This window comes from Taurulus bubalis (genome assembly GCF_910589615.1).
Source record: "Taurulus bubalis genome assembly, chromosome: 5".
In the NCBI taxonomy this organism is placed as follows: domain Eukaryota; kingdom Metazoa; phylum Chordata; class Actinopteri; order Perciformes; family Cottidae; genus Taurulus; species Taurulus bubalis.
The window spans coordinates 15,847,383-15,864,257 of NC_136593.1; the positions used below are offsets into that span (position 1 = coordinate 15,847,383).

Here is a 16,875-nt window from a genome sequence, read left to right on the forward strand (position 1 = left end):
AACCTTGGTTAAAATTAAGGATATGATACATGTCTTACAACATTTTACTGCTGAGACACAATCATCTCAAAGTATATTATTTACCTTGTCTGGAGCTTTAATCATATCACCTTTTGTATTAATTCAATTTTGTGCACACACACTATATGAGCACTTCATTTTTATTCCCATGTAGCCTTTCTAAGCTCCACCCAGTTCCATCCTCACATAACGCACAAGGCACAGTATAGACCACCTTCCCCCCGAGAGATTGCAACCAGAGCTCGACCACTGCAGTATCAAATCACCTGCGGGACTTTTTGAAAAACAAATATATAAAGGTAGGTAGAAATACATGCTAAATGCTTTGCTGACAAATGGTTATACTTGTTTAATTGAATAGGTGATTTGTAACAAACGAAACAATTTGTTCAGAATAAAAAGTGTTAAAATACATATATTACGTGACAGACTAGGTTATTGCCAAGTAAAAGTGTTTCGATTCATTTTGTTTGAGAAAAATTAAGAGTTTCAACACTGTCTGTTATTTGCACCAGCCTGTTTCTCTGCTGGCGAGTCTGCACTCCTTCACGAGACAAACACAATGTGTCCTAGTCTGAACGGCAGTAACTTCGCGGAGGACTTGGCGAGGGACGAGAGTTTAGCCAAGCTGGAGATCGCGCTCCTCAGTGTCATCTTCATCAGCGCCGCCATCCTCAACACCTCCCTGCTGCTGGTCCTCTGGAGACAGCGCAAGCAGATGACCAGGATGCGCGTCTTCGTCTTCCACCTGTGCCTCGCAGATCTGGTGGTCGCTTTCTTCCAAGTGTGCCCGCAGCTCATTTGGGACATCACAGACAGATTTGTTGGACCAGACCTGCTGTGCCGCCTGGTGAAGTACCTTCAAGTTCTCGGGATGTTTTCCTCCACTTACATGATCGTGGTGTTGACAGTTGACAGATACCAGGCTGTCTGCAACCCGATGGTGAAGTTCCAGCGGACAAGCACGAGGCTTAACGTCCCTGTATGTGTGGCGTGGGGGATTTCTCTGCTGGGCAGCTTGCCACAGGTTTTTATTTTCTCTCAGGTCGAGGTTGCACCTGGTGTGTTTGACTGCTGGGCCAAATTTATCCACCCGTGGGGACTACAGACTTACATCACCTGGATCACTCTGGTCATTTTCATTTTACCTGTTAGTACAGTTGTTTTTTGTCAAGTGCGCATCTGCCGGGCCATACAGATCAACCTCTACCAAAAGAGTCAACGGCAGAGCAAAGTGGGTCTCCCTCTGCCATCCAGAGCTAGCGGTGTGGCCGGCATGTCCAAAGCCAGGGTGAAGACGCTGAAGATGACGGTGGTCATCGTGCTGGTTTATATTGTGTGCTGGGCTCCCTTCTTCACGGTCCAGCTCTGGTCCGCCTGGGACACAAATGCGCCGAAAGAAAGTAAGTCATTAACATTTGTATTTCTGGCTGGTGCCCAGTTTGATCTGGTTATAGATAGATATAGATAGATAGCTATATACTGTATTCATCCCCAAGGGGAGCTGTGTTGGTCGTATCAGCTTACAGACACAAACATAAAAATAACCGGGATGAAAGATGCTCAATCTATACAGCAAAACTCAATATGTACAACGAAACAGCAGAGAGTGTTAATTTAAGAAATTAAATTTAAACAATAGAGAAAGTGCAAAAATGCAAAGTATGTGTAGTGTAGTGTATATGAAGTATATATAAACATAACCATGTACAGTGAGTAACAAACAACAAGGTGCAAGGGCTATTGATGTTGATTAATTAATTTACATACAGAGGATCTGCCCAGAGGTGATTTATTGTAAAGTCTTATATTTTATACTTTTACCCTAGATTTTGTCTAACTTTTCTTCAACGCGATCCGTAATTAGATTACATTACACATATTGTAAAAGAGCACCTTCACGCAAAGATAAACGATAAGATATTAAGAGATGGATTCGCTTTGTCATTCCAGCTGTGACTTTCACCGTCCTGATGTTGCTGGCCAGTCTGAACAGCTGCGCGAACCCCTGCATTTACCTTCTGTTCAGCGGACACTTTCCCCAGAGGCTCGTGACACTCCTGTGGCAGCGGCACCTCACCGGTAAGGGTTCAATCCGCGAAGAGGCGACGCTGGTCAGCACGTTGTACATGAGCTTCAAAAATGTGTCCGAGTCCAAATGAGAGCCACAAATTTTAATCTGGAAACGGGAAAACCCTGCATGCGCCTCGCAGGGCTGCCTCCGATATGTCTCTGCGTTTGAACGACTGTTTCTTCTGAACAAAGCGGCATGGAGATGATAAATACTGTACCTGTCAGGATCTCTGACATATGAAGAAAAATATAGTATGCGTCATGGAAGTATTCACCAACCCTTCAATGGCCACGAGTCTGCACTCCAGATGTTGGATGTTGAAGGAGGACAAGGGCAAGGTGTTGGACATATAGGGCCAGTGCTTTTTTAAGGGAAAATCAGTATGGACTCTGTAAAGATCATGTCATCACATTGTTATGACTGTGACAGTTTTTATGTGACATAAAGATTCCTCATATTTAATAGAAGCTAGATTTAGACTGCAGGAACACTTTGCCTTTCAGACAATTTCAATGATTGGTTTGCAGATCATGCTGGTAAAGAGGAACACAATTTTGAGCAATCATATGAAATTATACCACAGTCCTTTGAGTTAATATCCGAGATCTTAAGGGATCAAATCTATTGTATTTATAGGTTTATTTTCCAAAAGAGAAAACTATTACAAAGAGTGAAAGCAAGAACGCTTTGTTTAAAACAAATATGCATTTTTCATTCCAAAAAAAGCTGTTAGCATTTAAAGACTTCTATTCCTGTTCTCTGTGGTGAATAACTGCTGAGTGACTCTGTTTGTATATTTGCTATGTCCAACTAAGGCAAGTGCTGGAATAAAACAAATATCTCAGCTGCTTTGTGTTTTTACTCGTATACGAACATATTTTCAGTCAATTTATGACAAAGTAAAGAACTATGACCATAATAATTAAGACTATGCTCCCTAACCAGGGATGGGTCAAATGCAGAGAAGAATTTCCCCAAGGGGACTAATAAAGTGCATGTTTCTTTTTGTTTCGTTTTTAGTGCTGCGTTAGTTTGACCCATCCACCTCAGTAGGTGAATATATCTGGTTTTTGGTTCACATGGGTTTATATGGGTTTACATTGTAGGGATTTGAACGCCTGGTGGGTGTCATACAGACGCCGATGGGTGCTTTGTGTATCAGACATTGAGGGGTGTGAAAAAGTATGGTATCTTTCAGCAATTATATTGAACAATTAGGAAACACATGCTCCATCATTACACCAGGCTGACAGCAGGTCATTCGTGTCTGTTGCCTGTGTGATATTGGGAACATGTGCAAAGGTGAAAGCCAATAATCTGTGTATTGGTTTCTATCAGTGTTAGAATGGTAATGTGATTCAGTACTTTGACCTTCAAGACCTTCAGCAGGAGTTTGTAATCAGCTTTGACTCTACTGAATCCAGCAGTTATGTAATTATATTACGTCTGATAGTAATACAATTCATTTTGTTATCATTAACAAAGCCCAAATAATGAGCAGCATACTGTAATATGTTGTGCTGCTAGCTGAGGATTTCTTGCGACAGTCACTTCTTGTACCACTTCTTGTCCCCCCCCCCCCCCCCCTTCTCTTGTACTCTGGTCCACTGAATGTCAAGAAAAAAACAGCAAAAGCCATCTTTGGAACCAGACCAATGATTTCTTCTGTGAAGCATCCATTTTATTGCATGAAAGCCTGACAGCTTGGCGAACACAGAATCAGCGATATGACAGAGAATATTGTCAAAGAAGGCTTAACACAGCATTTTAAATTGTACATCTAGTATACAAACATTTATGAAACCAAATGAGATGAAACCGTTGAAGAGTTCAACATATAACTATTAATAGGATTTACAATGTGAATGTAACTTAAAAGAACTATGTCATGACACACCAGTCTCTGACCAAATTGCCAGCGGTCGAGTTGCATTGTGGGTAATGTTGGTGGCAAGTATTAACACAGAAGAATGCATTGAATAAAAAAAAAGGATGCTTCTACCACTTCGATTCCAATTAAATAATTTAACTGTCCCTCTTTAGTCTGACAGGGAGTCTATGTAAAATCAAGGAATACTCTTTTAAGGAAAGACGATAAGAATAAAAGAGTAATTCAAAACAAGCTCTTCATAAAACCAGTGAAGTCATTTCAGTGTGTCGACACAACTCAGAATTATACATCTACATGACATCGTGCTTAGGCTGCATGAAAAACATGTCATCATTTTGAAATTGAAAACTGTCTCCCTTTTAAATTGTGAGTAGTTTTGACATTTTCAGAATAACGCTAATTTGCTTTAATGCCAGGGATTATGTGACGATAGCACGCATATCTGTAAAGGCTGGATCTATTCCTTTAGGAAAATATCCCAAAACATTAAATTAGACAAACCAATCATCTTGACATTCTAGATGATTTCTTATTGCGATTAATGACTTAATAATGAAAAGATGATTTCCAAACAATTCTGTGACATGAAGAGACTAAAATAAAATAAGAGTCAGATTCTAATAACAGTAGTGTTTCACAGCAAAGGCTTTATCTGCCTCTTATTTACAGCAACATTTATACAAACATGAGACAGCACCTTGCAACAAAATCACAAGTTCTAAAAACTGAGAAACTAAAAACCCCAAAATAAACATTTGTTTAATTAAATCTGAATCTCTTCATCATTTACAATCTTTCATTCACGTCTGTGGCTCACTGATTCATCACACGTATCAAAAGACACTGCGCTGCGGCGTAGGCACACCATTTTAACATGTCATACAATATGAACACACTCAATGAAGACTTCATTGCTTCTCGCTCTCTGTGTTAATCAGCTTTAACATTTAAAAGAAACAGTCTTCCATTCGGGGCCAAGAAGACATCTCTTATTTTTACTTTCTTGTTTCATGAAGCACATCGTCTGACAGCACAATGAGCCTTGGTTGAATACAAACCAGACAGCGATTATATCAAGTATATTACACATTGTCGCCTCAGTTTTTTGTTTATTGCATAAAAAACTGGTGTGATAATAGAAAGCACACATGGATGAGTAGGTAAATTACTTCCCAATTTTCTTGCATACAAAAATACATCAAATTTAACTCCAAGATTGAAAATATTAGCACTTTCCTTCCTTCTAAAGACAGCAGCTGACGTCAGAAAACATATCTGAGAAACCCACAAAGGATCTGAATGCTAAGTGAATTTATATTTTCTGGTTGGTTTAACAACAGATTAGGTGACCACCAATATATCTATCTCACCTGCATGCAGTCAAATTATCCATCACACAAAGGAAAGGAGTTCAAAGGAAAACTGAGTTTGTGTGTCTGCAGCTACCAAGGAATCAGCTGGACAGATGTGCAGATCAGCTAGCTGCATGCTAGGATGCTTCAACTGAAGGGAATCAATCCAGTATGATCTATTTCTCTCTCAAAATGCACTTAGTCATCATATCAAGGACCTTTGAGAACAATTACTTCCTCCTCCCTGTTCCAATTTGCTCTTAAGAGTGACATTTTAAGGCCTACTGATCTTTCCACTAACATGATGGATTTTCTGCCATGGGTGACAGGCGGTGTGTGATGCATCGATCACTAAAAGTAAACGCAGCCAGAGAGCGCATGAAGATCCAGGCTCGTGAGGATTTCTTTTTTCTTTCTTTTTACGTTAACTGATGGTCCGACATCACAGGCAGAAAAGGCGAGAGCCCTCCCTCCCCTCCTCTCCCTCGCCATGGGGGATACGGGGGAGCATAGCTGAGCGGGTCAGACCCCAAAAACGAGCTGGAGACAAGTCTTTCTTGGTGGCTGTGAACTTCCAACCCATGTGAGACCCGCAGGTTAGGCACTGAGCGATTGTCCAGGCGTACCTGCGGGCAAAGGAAGAGGACAAGATGTTATTAAACATCCCTTTCAGACACATTTTAGGATACAAAAACATGAACCGTTTGGAATGATGAAGCAGTTTTTATTCTCAGTGATCCCATCACAAGATGGTCTCTAGTTTATTTTATACTCGCTATTAGAAGGCAACCCGTTACCAACAGCTCATACTGGTACTTACTGTATGTGCCATTAACAAGTAATTCAGCTGATGAAAAACAGTATACGGTTTTACACTATAATGGTTTATGGAACAATTTAACCAAGACTGATAAATAAATACTTAATGCTTTCTTCTTGATGGTATTTTCTAGATGTAGTAATAAGCCACTGAAGGCACATTAAATTAAATTCATTACACAGGTGAACGTCTGTACCCAGGAGAAAATATCTCACAGTCCACATCAGTGACACAGATTTACAGTATCTTCTCACATCGCTGTTACGGATGCAGAGAGTCTCTGGGAGTTCTCCCTCTCCTGCTGCTCTCTACAGAAATCTGGTGTCACACATTGATTATGATGCCACACAGAAAGGCAGAGGTGTATAATTCAAGACACTGGACAATGTCACAATACAGTTAGAGCAAATGTGGTATCAAAGCATGACAAGGACCCCCGGTGCAATGGGTGAGACCTTCTACATAATATGTCACATTTCTAAAGCTGCATTTATGAAAGCACTGAAAGGGGTCAGAATCAATCTATTCATTGTGCGTGTGTTAGGTGTTGCATCGTTCACTGGTCCAAAGGGAGGGGTGAGAGCTAAATGCCTAAAAGTATAGCAAAGTTACCCTGGAAACCAGCTATGCAGTGTGGAAGGCCGGCCGACCAGGTTAAGGTTGTTGGCTTTGTAGACAGTCAGGGTTTCATGTACGTAACCGTGAGGGTTGACGTATGCAGCCATGGGTCCATACAGGGACAAGCTGCAGGGAGAGGACAGGCCAGAGGAACACGTCATCAGCAGGGAATATGACTTCAGTTAACAGTTAAAGCAAAAAACTAAAACATCAGAATGGTCCTTTTAAAATAAAGAATAAAACAAGATATTGATTAGAAACTCAAAAATACTACATATTGTGTGTAGCACATAGAATGTGTATAATATAGTACAGTTATGACCATTTTGGAGTACAGTTGGATGTCCCAGAATATAAATTAAATTAGCACACAGATGAAATGTTGTTGATATGCCACTAAGAGGCAAAACAAGGTTTAAACAACTTAAGGTTTCAAAATCATAACGCACTTTTTTATAACTCAGTGGCTTGAAATGAGTCCAGTGTGGTCTAAGTGAATTAGAGAAATACAACACATAAACTACAAAACTAAGGCTCAAGGATAGTAAATGTTTTTTCCAACTTTAAGTTTGGCAAAATCCTTTTTTAACCTCACAGGTCCTTGCAGAAAATAAAACCACACAAAGAGACACAATTTGAGTCAGTTTCTCAAGTAGCCATTTCCTGCCTCCACTGAAAATGCATACATAAATTCATATATATGTAGTTGTTAGTCAGGAAGTGTCTAACTTCAGGAATCATATTAAACACATAATCATTATTATCCAGATACAAAGAACAAAACAGTTGATACACTTCTCTCATAAATGAAGTGAAGGTCTGGAGAGTTTCATTGGTGGTTCTGTGTTTGACTCTCAGACAAACACATTAATGTTATAAAATTACATTACAGTCAGTGTGTGTGTGTGTGTGTGTGTGTGTGTGTGTGTGTGTGTGTGTGTGTGTGTGTGTCTTATGTTGACGACAGAACCGCAGACTTTATGCCACTTCCATACAGAAACTCAAACGTTAATCAACATTGACGTGTTAATAATTACCGTGATGAAGGTACATACAAAAATGAAAACAACAAAAAATTATAAATGGCACCAGTTCTGTTCCTGGTAGTGTACCACAATCAGACTGTTTTCATGTGTTTTTTACATTAACCCCAACTGCTGCAGGGAAGGACTCATTTGTAAAACCATCATGAGACAGATTGGCTGGTTCATGGCCGATCAGGCTCAGCTGACAACCGTCTGGTTTCTACAGGTGGCCGAACGATCAGGTAAAACCTCTTCAAAGACAGAAATGTGTGCATCTAGGTGCTAAAAAATGTTAAAGCTTCATTTAATGCTCAGACAGTTTCAGCTCCTTAATCTGGTTACGTGTCAGGCAGGTGAAGAAAGTGCAACACCACATGCAATATGCACAGTGATGAATTATCTATGTCTCAAACAAATGTCAAATCTCTGGGAAGTTGTATTAACACTGTGCTGAAAAACATTCGTAATAACGGAGCAACATGCTAAAGTACTGATGTCCTCACCTGAAGATCTCATTTTTGGTGGTGACTTCTGTGTCCTGGCACTGCTTACAGCACAGTGATGTGCACTAAGGAGGAGAGATAATAAAGTGTGTTTTACACATACTGTGAACGCGTTGCAGTTTCTGGTGATGCAGGGGAATGAAGCGCTGTGTGCTGTGCGTTCGTCTGTGCGTGCATGATCAGCTTAATGTTTGTTGATAAGGTTAGAGTGACATTGGCCTTCTTCACCCAGGATTATCTGTCATTTTTGCCACCATAACATTCTAATGTAAATGTTAATCAAGACACTAAATGCATAATACGTTGATTAAAGAAAGCTAATGATAACTGCCAAAATGTTAATTGTCATTAGGATAAATTCCAACATAGCACACTGAGAATAACCACATTTAAACCGCATGAGACCAAAACCCACAAAGTCTGCATTCAAAATCCAGTGTTTAGATTTAGAAAGCAAAAAATAACATGAAGCGTAAATATTCGTTTACTACGGTGTAGCTGTTTTGTTAGTAAATATTCCACCAAACATGCCTTTTGCTGGTGAAATGTGGCAGCTAATGTATACTGCATGTTTACTACAGATCTGTTCAAATCCATTGTTACAAGCAATAAAATTAAACTGTTTGCTTACACTAAAATATTTCTAAACAGTTTACATTGTGAAGGCTAACTTTGGACTGAAATATTGCAGGTACAGCCCCTGACAGCTACAGAACATCAGAAGGAAAAACAGAGACGGTCTGTGTAGAACGACACCAGCAGGAAGACCAGATCTTATCACATGATGATGGCTGCAGGGGCAGATGAGACAGGCGGAGGTGGTCGGGCAGGAATGAGGGGTCGGTGGTGACCTTTCCTTACCCGGTCCATGATGTCCAGCTCACAGCGAAGTCTCTGGATGGCACTGCCGATCTTTAGCAGCTGGAGCCGCAGAGCGTCGTCTATGGGCAGGCAGGCCGCCACTTTGTAAGAGAAGTCTGACGGAAACCAGACAGCAGGGAAAGAAAGGGTTGAAAAGAAAAAACACAAACGAAAAGACATATATGCGCATGTGTGTATGCGTCTGCCATCCATCTGTAACACACAGAACAGAGGCTGACCTACGGCGTTCTTAGGGAGGGAGTCATCCTTCAGATTCTCGTCCCATTCATGGAGCTGTTTCTTCACTCTGTTCATGAGGGTCTCCTGTGAGGTGAGACACAGGAGGCAGAGACAACCTGGTTTACATCTATTCCTACAGTATGTGATGTTTATACACAGAAAGGAGGAAATTCCAAGCAGTGCACAGTGTCTGCAGTACTCACAGAGTCGTACAGTCTGTAGACCCAAGGTGGCCATGGCGTCAGACTGGCACAATGAAACTTCCTCTGTGATGAAAAACATACGCATCATTAACTAATTCGATCTTCATACAATGATTACTGAAGTACCCAGTACATCCCAGTTAAAATACATTTCCCACATTGTGATTACTGAAAAGCGATTACCAAAAGCGAAAAACTTCATACTCATATAAGACTATTCCCATGTTTGGAAGCACACTATTGTCTAAAATATTATTATTTGTTGTCAAAATTTAAAACTATGACAGAATGCCAGGACAAAAGGACACAAAAATGCTCAAACAAAATTGATGTTTGGTCGAACAAAAACTGAAGAAGTCACCTTGGACTTTGGGTATCGAGCATTTTTCACTATTTTCTGATGTTTCATCGTCTGTAAAATGAATCACGTCTCTGAGAAAAGCAATAATCGTTATAGCTGGAGTTCTTTTTTCTTGTTCAGTCCGGACATGTGAGCCCCCTCAAACTTTCCTTTCCTTGTGATGGACAATCACGTGATTTTTAGTATTTCATAGCAAAATATGTTGCATATTATTGCTGTACATGTGTACAACATGTACTGTGTTTGTGCGTCTCACCTGCTGGTAGTTATTCCACCAGCGTTGGGCCTCTTTGCAGCTCTGAATCGGGGGTTTGGAGGAGGGGTGCATGTGGAGCCTGGAGAGGGGTCCTAGCTGCACGGCAGAGAGGGGATCTGGAAGGATTCTTTCTGGAAGGATCTGTACTTTGGCTTGTCTGATCCTGACGAGACAAATGAAGGGAGACAATAACATAGGATGTGGAAAAAAAGTCAGGCAAGGAGTAAATGTGAACGAGAATAACAGGAGGAGAGTTAAACCGAGTTGATGAATAACAGATTAAACACATGGAGTGCTGGTTGAATGCTATTAGGTGTATGACAGGATGTTTCTAAATCGAAGATGATCATAAAAAGGTGCCGTCTGTGCATTTTCTCTGTCAGCAATAAGAAATATTCATCCCTTCCTCTTCACCCAGGATGCCCTCAGTGAACTCCCTGGAGCTCAGACAAACAAGCATTCACTAAGCAACACCACATGAGCAATACAACACCTTTAGCTGTCATCATGAAGCAGAACACACACACACACACACACACACACACACACACACACACACACACACACACACACACACACACACACACACACACACACACACACACACAAAATGGCATGTAGGCCAATCCTGCCAAAAGTGTCTAAAGTGTCTAATTTCTAACTATTTAATGCACAAAACTCCACAAGAAATACAAATAAATACACAAAACTGCTGCCATAATATGATGGCAGTGGCACAGAATTTCCAATTATTAGTTTCTGCAACATGTTCAGTTCTATGCTTGCTGGGGTCACTGACAGTACAACAAAAGGTTAACAGGAGTATTAACGAATTTATAACGAATTTATGTGCATTACACAACCGCAACTAAAGAAAGAGGGAAACATGTCTGTACGTAGACCCAGTTTTACGGACAGTAAACTTCAATGATTTGGATGTATATAGACATGATCTACAGTACCAGCACAACACTTAAATAGGCAGCGTTTCTCCTCGATGCTCCATTACTGTAGACTCCAACAGGAGGAGGCTCAAAGAATGGGCATTGCATTTTCTTGTAACCCATGAAGATTCTAAAAAATAAACTAAACCCTCTACAGAGCATGTAGCAGGAGAATTATAGCACAACCACAATTAACTCATCTTCAAAGTACAAGTCACAACCAAAACCTGACTGTTTATATTTACAGTGGTTACTCCACTAATACAATCGTGGCAAGCTGACTATCATGTTCTCAGTTTACTTTTTTTCTGTTAGTCTGCCCTCTAGCTGTGAACTATGAGAACACCACTTGAGTCATTTTGGAAAAGAAAAAGAGTCCTGACTGTAACAGGCTGCAGGAAACCCAGGCTGGACAAACACCGATAAATGGTGGCCACTATGATTCAACTGGTTTGACTTACGAGAATCTTATAATTCACTGGACTTGCAGTCTATGGCGATAATTTATCTAAGAGAAATCATCTCTTACATACTTAGAAATTATGACTAATTGATCATAGAATAATATAATAATACAATCTACCACAGTTACCAGCCAGCAATGAATACCATTTACATTTGAGGGGTAATATAAGTAACATCATTTAAAGTTTTTGCAGTGTTCCTACAGACAACTATCGGCTCACTCCATGTGAGAACCACGACACAATGATTATGTCTTCATTCACAGTGTGCATCTCTCATTCAAATGTGCACATGCCTTTTGTTTATGAGACAATTAAACTTACCCGTCTGCTTGAGTTCTTATCTCATGGACCTTGAATCTCTGCCTGCCTACAGCTTTCACTTTGACAGTTTCAATGCCATACTCCTGTTCTTCTCTGTATGCGTAGATTTCAGCTGTTGTCCCAAACTCTGGCTCCGACTCACCGGCATCACTGCTGAAACCGACACCAAATAAAACCATTAAAATTTAAATCCCAAAACAATTCAAAAGGATACTTCAGTCATTTAGTGTTGTACTCCTATAAGGCTGGGGGACTGGCATACAAAAACAATGGTACAAATCACAGAAAAAACATCATTCAATTCCCATCAAGCATGCCCAGATCTTTCAAATTGCATGCAGCATGTCAGATTTTCATCAGGATTTCTTTTCCAAGACGTTAAAAAGCTCTTCAAGTGTTTCATGACTAGTAAACCTTTTGACTGATACGCCAAACAAAGAAATGCGCTCGGTCCAGTCTGTGATGATTGCCGATGGCAACAAAGTCCTTTTTAATGCTTCTTACCTGTGTGCAAGCACTGCAAAGGTGCGGTCTTTCTGGATGACGCTCCGCATCATGCTGACCTCCTGCGGCCTGAAGAGCTGCAGAGGCAGCGTCTGGCCCGGCACTAGCATGACGGCCGTGTGTGGCAGCACAGGGATGGTCTGACAGCTGTCCTCATCGTGGACTGTACGGCCGTGAAACTCCTCCATGTCTGAACCCAGGTACTGCCGGCACACGGGTCAGAATCAACACAACGACAGCTGCAAGAACACCAACTCTACAGCTTTGTGACTGATTATTAAAACACTGGGAAGGTAAATGTGACACATGCACGGTGGTAAACTTGTGGAGAAGGAAAGCAGCAGTGGCATCACTCACAGCGTGTGATGTGGGAAGACTGGGGTCAAAGGTGATCATGGTGGGCTTCTCTGCCTCCTCACTGTCTCGGTCTTCAGTCTCCATGTCATCTTCCTCCTCCTCGTCCTCGTTGTCTGTTATGGCACAGCAAGCATAGCGGCTCAAAGTGAGCTCTTTTAACACCTCCTAACCAAACTACAGCTGCAACTTTATCGTTTTAACGAGTCACTCTGGTGGTTAAAATGAACAGAAAATGACAGCAGAGGTTCATAGAACGAGTCATTCGGGATGTGATGCCTGACAGTGGCCTGTTGTGAAGAAATGTTAGCTAGCTGTTAGCAGGAAATCCGCTTTTCTGTTAAAACACCAAGCAGACACACCATCTTTTGGTAAATTCAACAGTTACCTGGAAAAAGATGTAACTGGTTCCCCATGTTGTCGTTGACGTTGTCTTCACCTCCACCCCTCTCGTCAGCCATATCCTTGTGTTTACAAAACTAACTCTTCTTCTACGGCGTCTTCAGTGTGCAACGTCAAGACGGGTCACGTGCGCCCCCTGTCGACGCATCACGCGACTCAAAACTGGGCTCAACTATGCAGATTCATTTAATCCAGAGATCATGCCTGTGGTTCCTACATGTTCTCTCATGCCCCGATTTTAGCACCCCAGTTTTGAAATTTAAGTTTTATTTCACTTTTGTTAGACTCCATGGACGCCCCACTCCCAAAAAAATCACTCTTTACCCCACGAGTCTGAAGACCGCTTGATTATGTGTACATCTAATGCATGGAAAATAATTATTTGAATTTAGATGGTACATATTTGCAATACATCCATAAAGTGCAAAGTAACAATACATACATTCATTTCAGCACTGTGTTTTTATATGCAATTTGGAGATACTTGTACTTCAGTTGAGTTCCATTTATCCTTCTACATTGCAGAGCCAAATATTGTCGAGTTACTCCACTTCTTTTCTAGTGAGCCACAGCTCTAGTTACTTGCAGGAGGCTAGATACAAGATAGTTTTTCTTTTCATACTTACATTTTCTGATGAAAGTAAAAAAAATACACTCAGAGGCTGTAATGAGCATTTCACAAAGAAGCGGCAGCCTTTCATTTCCTATTTCCCAAATCTGTCAGTGTTAACCACTGAATGAGACGCGTCAGGTTCTGTCCATCCGTCTGATTTACTGTAACCAAATCTAACTACTTGATTATATTCTTACAATACTGTATTACACAAACTCTGAACAAACGCAAAGGTCGTGTGTGTTTTGATCAATTATTTTTTCTTATTTAAAATGTTTTACTTTACATTTGACTCTTATGTTGGCTCCACTTTCATTACTATTGTAAACAGAACACGGACACACAAAAATGAAAATACTTGTTCGCTGAGCCCTGTGCATACTCATCAATAAAGTATATATAAAACATATAGGACTTGAACTACAGACGAGAATGATATATTTAACAAACATGTAATAGAAGCATGTTGTTGGTGTCCAGCAGCACAACAAAAATGCCTTTTTATTCACTCATTAAAACTGCTTTAGTTAAATTATAGTTTGAGATAACGCGCAAATATCAAATGGATACCATCTGAGCAAAGCCAGTTTTTGAAAAACACCTGCAGTTTCACAAAACTCTAGAAACAAAAATCTAAATTAGAAACGCAGTAATGTAAATTAGTATTTAGGCACTATATTCAGTTTCTTTGATCTGGATGATACTTGGAAAATATGTACATTTAATGCACTGACTGGTATAACAAATGTATGGGTAGCCAATCAATACATTTGATAGTGTGCTGGCGTGGAATATTAACATAGGTGTAACATGGCACCTTATAGCAGGCGAATCTTTAGTTCCCTCAATTCTAGAACAATAGATTTAGAAACATCGCATTTGACTCCCAAAAACACCACTGTAAGTTTATCTACATCTCCATTTAGATATTAGTCATAATCCTGAAGTGATTGAAACACATAAGTAGAGGTTCATAACTGATCAAAAAAGTGCCGCAATTAATAGTAAAGTTATAACGAGCCACGAAACAACTAATCAGTCATATTAAGAGACAACCGTGGCGTAAATTTTTAAGTGTTTATTGTTCAATACATCAGTTGTTGGTAAATAAAATGCATTATGATCCGTGAACAAAGCAGCTGTAGTTCTTATGTTTTAAGTCCACGCCTTTGCCTATTTCAGTCAGACTGCCACAGCAGTCTCCATGAGATGCGCAGTCGTCTCAAATCAGGGTTCAGGTCTCTGCCACTGATTAAGGCTCCACTTCAGCCACAAGTCAGTCAACTGGAGGCTGCGACGGGATCACAGCTGGCAGGGATGAGGGGCCTACTTTGACCTCTGCCTCATCTTCCTCCTTTTACGCTTCAGCCTTTTGAAACCAAAAACAGCAGCGGTCAGGAAAACATTTAGAAGTTAGCTGCACAATGGCCATTTAACAATATGGATTTATAGCAAACCGCATCTACACTTATGGCCCATTACAACAACAAAAAAAACCTGGGACATGAGGTTGAGTTTGAATGTCAACCCAATATCTACAATCAATGTTTGGTACATTACTGTGTCGCCTGCAGTCAATCTCACAATTAAAGATATGCCTTGCAATGGTCACCCCACAGCAAAAAAAACAAAGAAACACAAGACTAGTTTTGTCATTTTAGAACTTGTGGAAAAACATTAAGGGAATAAAGTAATTAGAGTTGTAACTTTGATTCAATAACTGATCTTCACATGGACAACAATATTGATATTATTGCTCCATTAACATGTCACTAGTGTCATGTAGATATTTGTAGAGTAAGCCTTAATCCTGCATTCAAGAGCTGGTGTTGTATAGTTGAATTCAGTAATTATGCCATACATGGATATATTATAGTTTTATGGTAAGTCATAAAAAAAAAAAAACATTGGAACTAGACTGCAGTTGTACAAAGAAAAGAGTATTAATGTTACCTGCGCATACGCTTCTTCCTCCACTGGAAAACAAAATGGATATTTGTTAGAGAACAATTACTGCAGTCACATTTGCCATGCGTGCTCCCGCACTTACAGCATGCTTCATATGATGCAGAGAAACTACTACGCACTGCGCCAACCACTGGTACTAAAGCATTTCACATTCATGGCCCTCTCAAAATAAACACATTAGATGCAATTGTATTGACGTTAACATGGCTAACATCAGCGCATGCAACCTAAAGCGGGCCTTCCTGGCGCAGTAGCACAAAACGTTGCATTGCTTTACGCATTCATTGAAATAATAGTTTTACTTTACTTGCAAAAGTAGGCATTATAAACACAATGAAAGGATAGAGAAACATTTTCAGTCAATAGACACGTTAAAGCAGCACGGAGGGTGCTGTTCTGATGCTAGCTAGCGTCATTGACTGCAACAGGAAGAGGAAATAAGAAAACCACAAAAATACGAACACTTGCTGGTCAACTCACCTTGGCTCTCATCGTGAGGAGAAGTTTCTGTGAAAACAAAACAATTAAATGATTAGTACCAGTGGATGATTAGGAAAACTTAAGGATTGCTATGGATTCAGTTGGCAGAGGAGCAGGTTTCCATACCTCAAAGCAAGAGGAGCAACGGAAAGAGGATGTGACGAAGGAAGAGGGCGATATTTATACAGGTGATGACGTCATGTACCAAGGGCCAACTTGTGTTTTAGCTCATTGGGAAATGTAGTTGTAATGGTCAGGTTTGCGTCTTTCCTACTGAAAAGTAATTTTATTGACATATGGCGACATATTTGAATGGAATATCCACTTTTTCAAGGAAATTTTATGAACAGAGTTTGTAGGACCTTTATTAACAAAAACTAGTCTATTATTCTGGAAATAAATTGACCTGATGTTTTGTTTTTAAAAGGTTTCTTTTTACTTTACACTTTACTCTAACTACTGAATTGACAGACAAGTTAACAGACAAGTTAAGTAAAGTAAAATACCTATGACCAATGTAAATACTAGATGTAACTTTGACCATAATCTGCTGATATTTGTGTGAAATGACCAAAAGCTCCAGGACAGTTAATGCAT

At 40.2% G+C, this 16,875-nt stretch overlaps 2 protein-coding genes and 1 long non-coding RNA gene across 3 annotated transcripts; 1 reads left to right on the forward strand and 2 right to left on the reverse strand.

The window, feature by feature from the left end:
* Nucleotides 1-583: 583 nt before the first annotated feature.
* Nucleotides 584-2,183, forward strand: LOC306737033 (vasopressin V2 receptor-like; the record flags this gene model as incomplete). The annotated part of the gene is made up of 2 exons (XM_079218738.1): nt 584-1,424; nt 1,975-2,183. 2 exons carry the CDS (start codon nt 584-586, stop codon nt 2,181-2,183), a joined length of 1,050 nt encoding a protein of 349 aa, XP_079074864.1.
* A 3,597-nt stretch (nt 2,184-5,780) lies between these two features.
* crbn (cereblon) lies at nt 5,781-13,285 on the reverse strand (the record flags this gene model as incomplete). The annotated part of the gene is made up of 11 exons (XM_079218403.1): nt 13,204-13,285; nt 12,819-12,931; nt 12,462-12,664; nt 11,958-12,110; nt 10,226-10,388; nt 9,609-9,671; nt 9,405-9,489; nt 9,166-9,281; nt 8,305-8,369; nt 6,771-6,902; nt 5,781-5,964 (listed from the first exon to the last, which is right to left on the reverse strand). The coding sequence occupies exons 1-11, from the start codon at nt 13,274-13,276 to the stop codon at nt 5,781-5,783; spliced, it is 1,350 nt and encodes a 449-aa protein (XP_079074529.1). The 5' UTR covers nt 13,277-13,285.
* A 1,608-nt stretch (nt 13,286-14,893) lies between these two features.
* LOC306736094 lies at nt 14,894-16,440 on the reverse strand. The gene is made up of 4 exons (XR_013770989.1): nt 16,405-16,440; nt 16,279-16,305; nt 15,784-15,806; nt 14,894-15,199 (listed from the first exon to the last, which is right to left on the reverse strand). It is a non-coding gene; the product is annotated as an uncharacterized lncRNA (long non-coding RNA).
* Nucleotides 16,441-16,875: the final 435 nt, after the last annotated feature.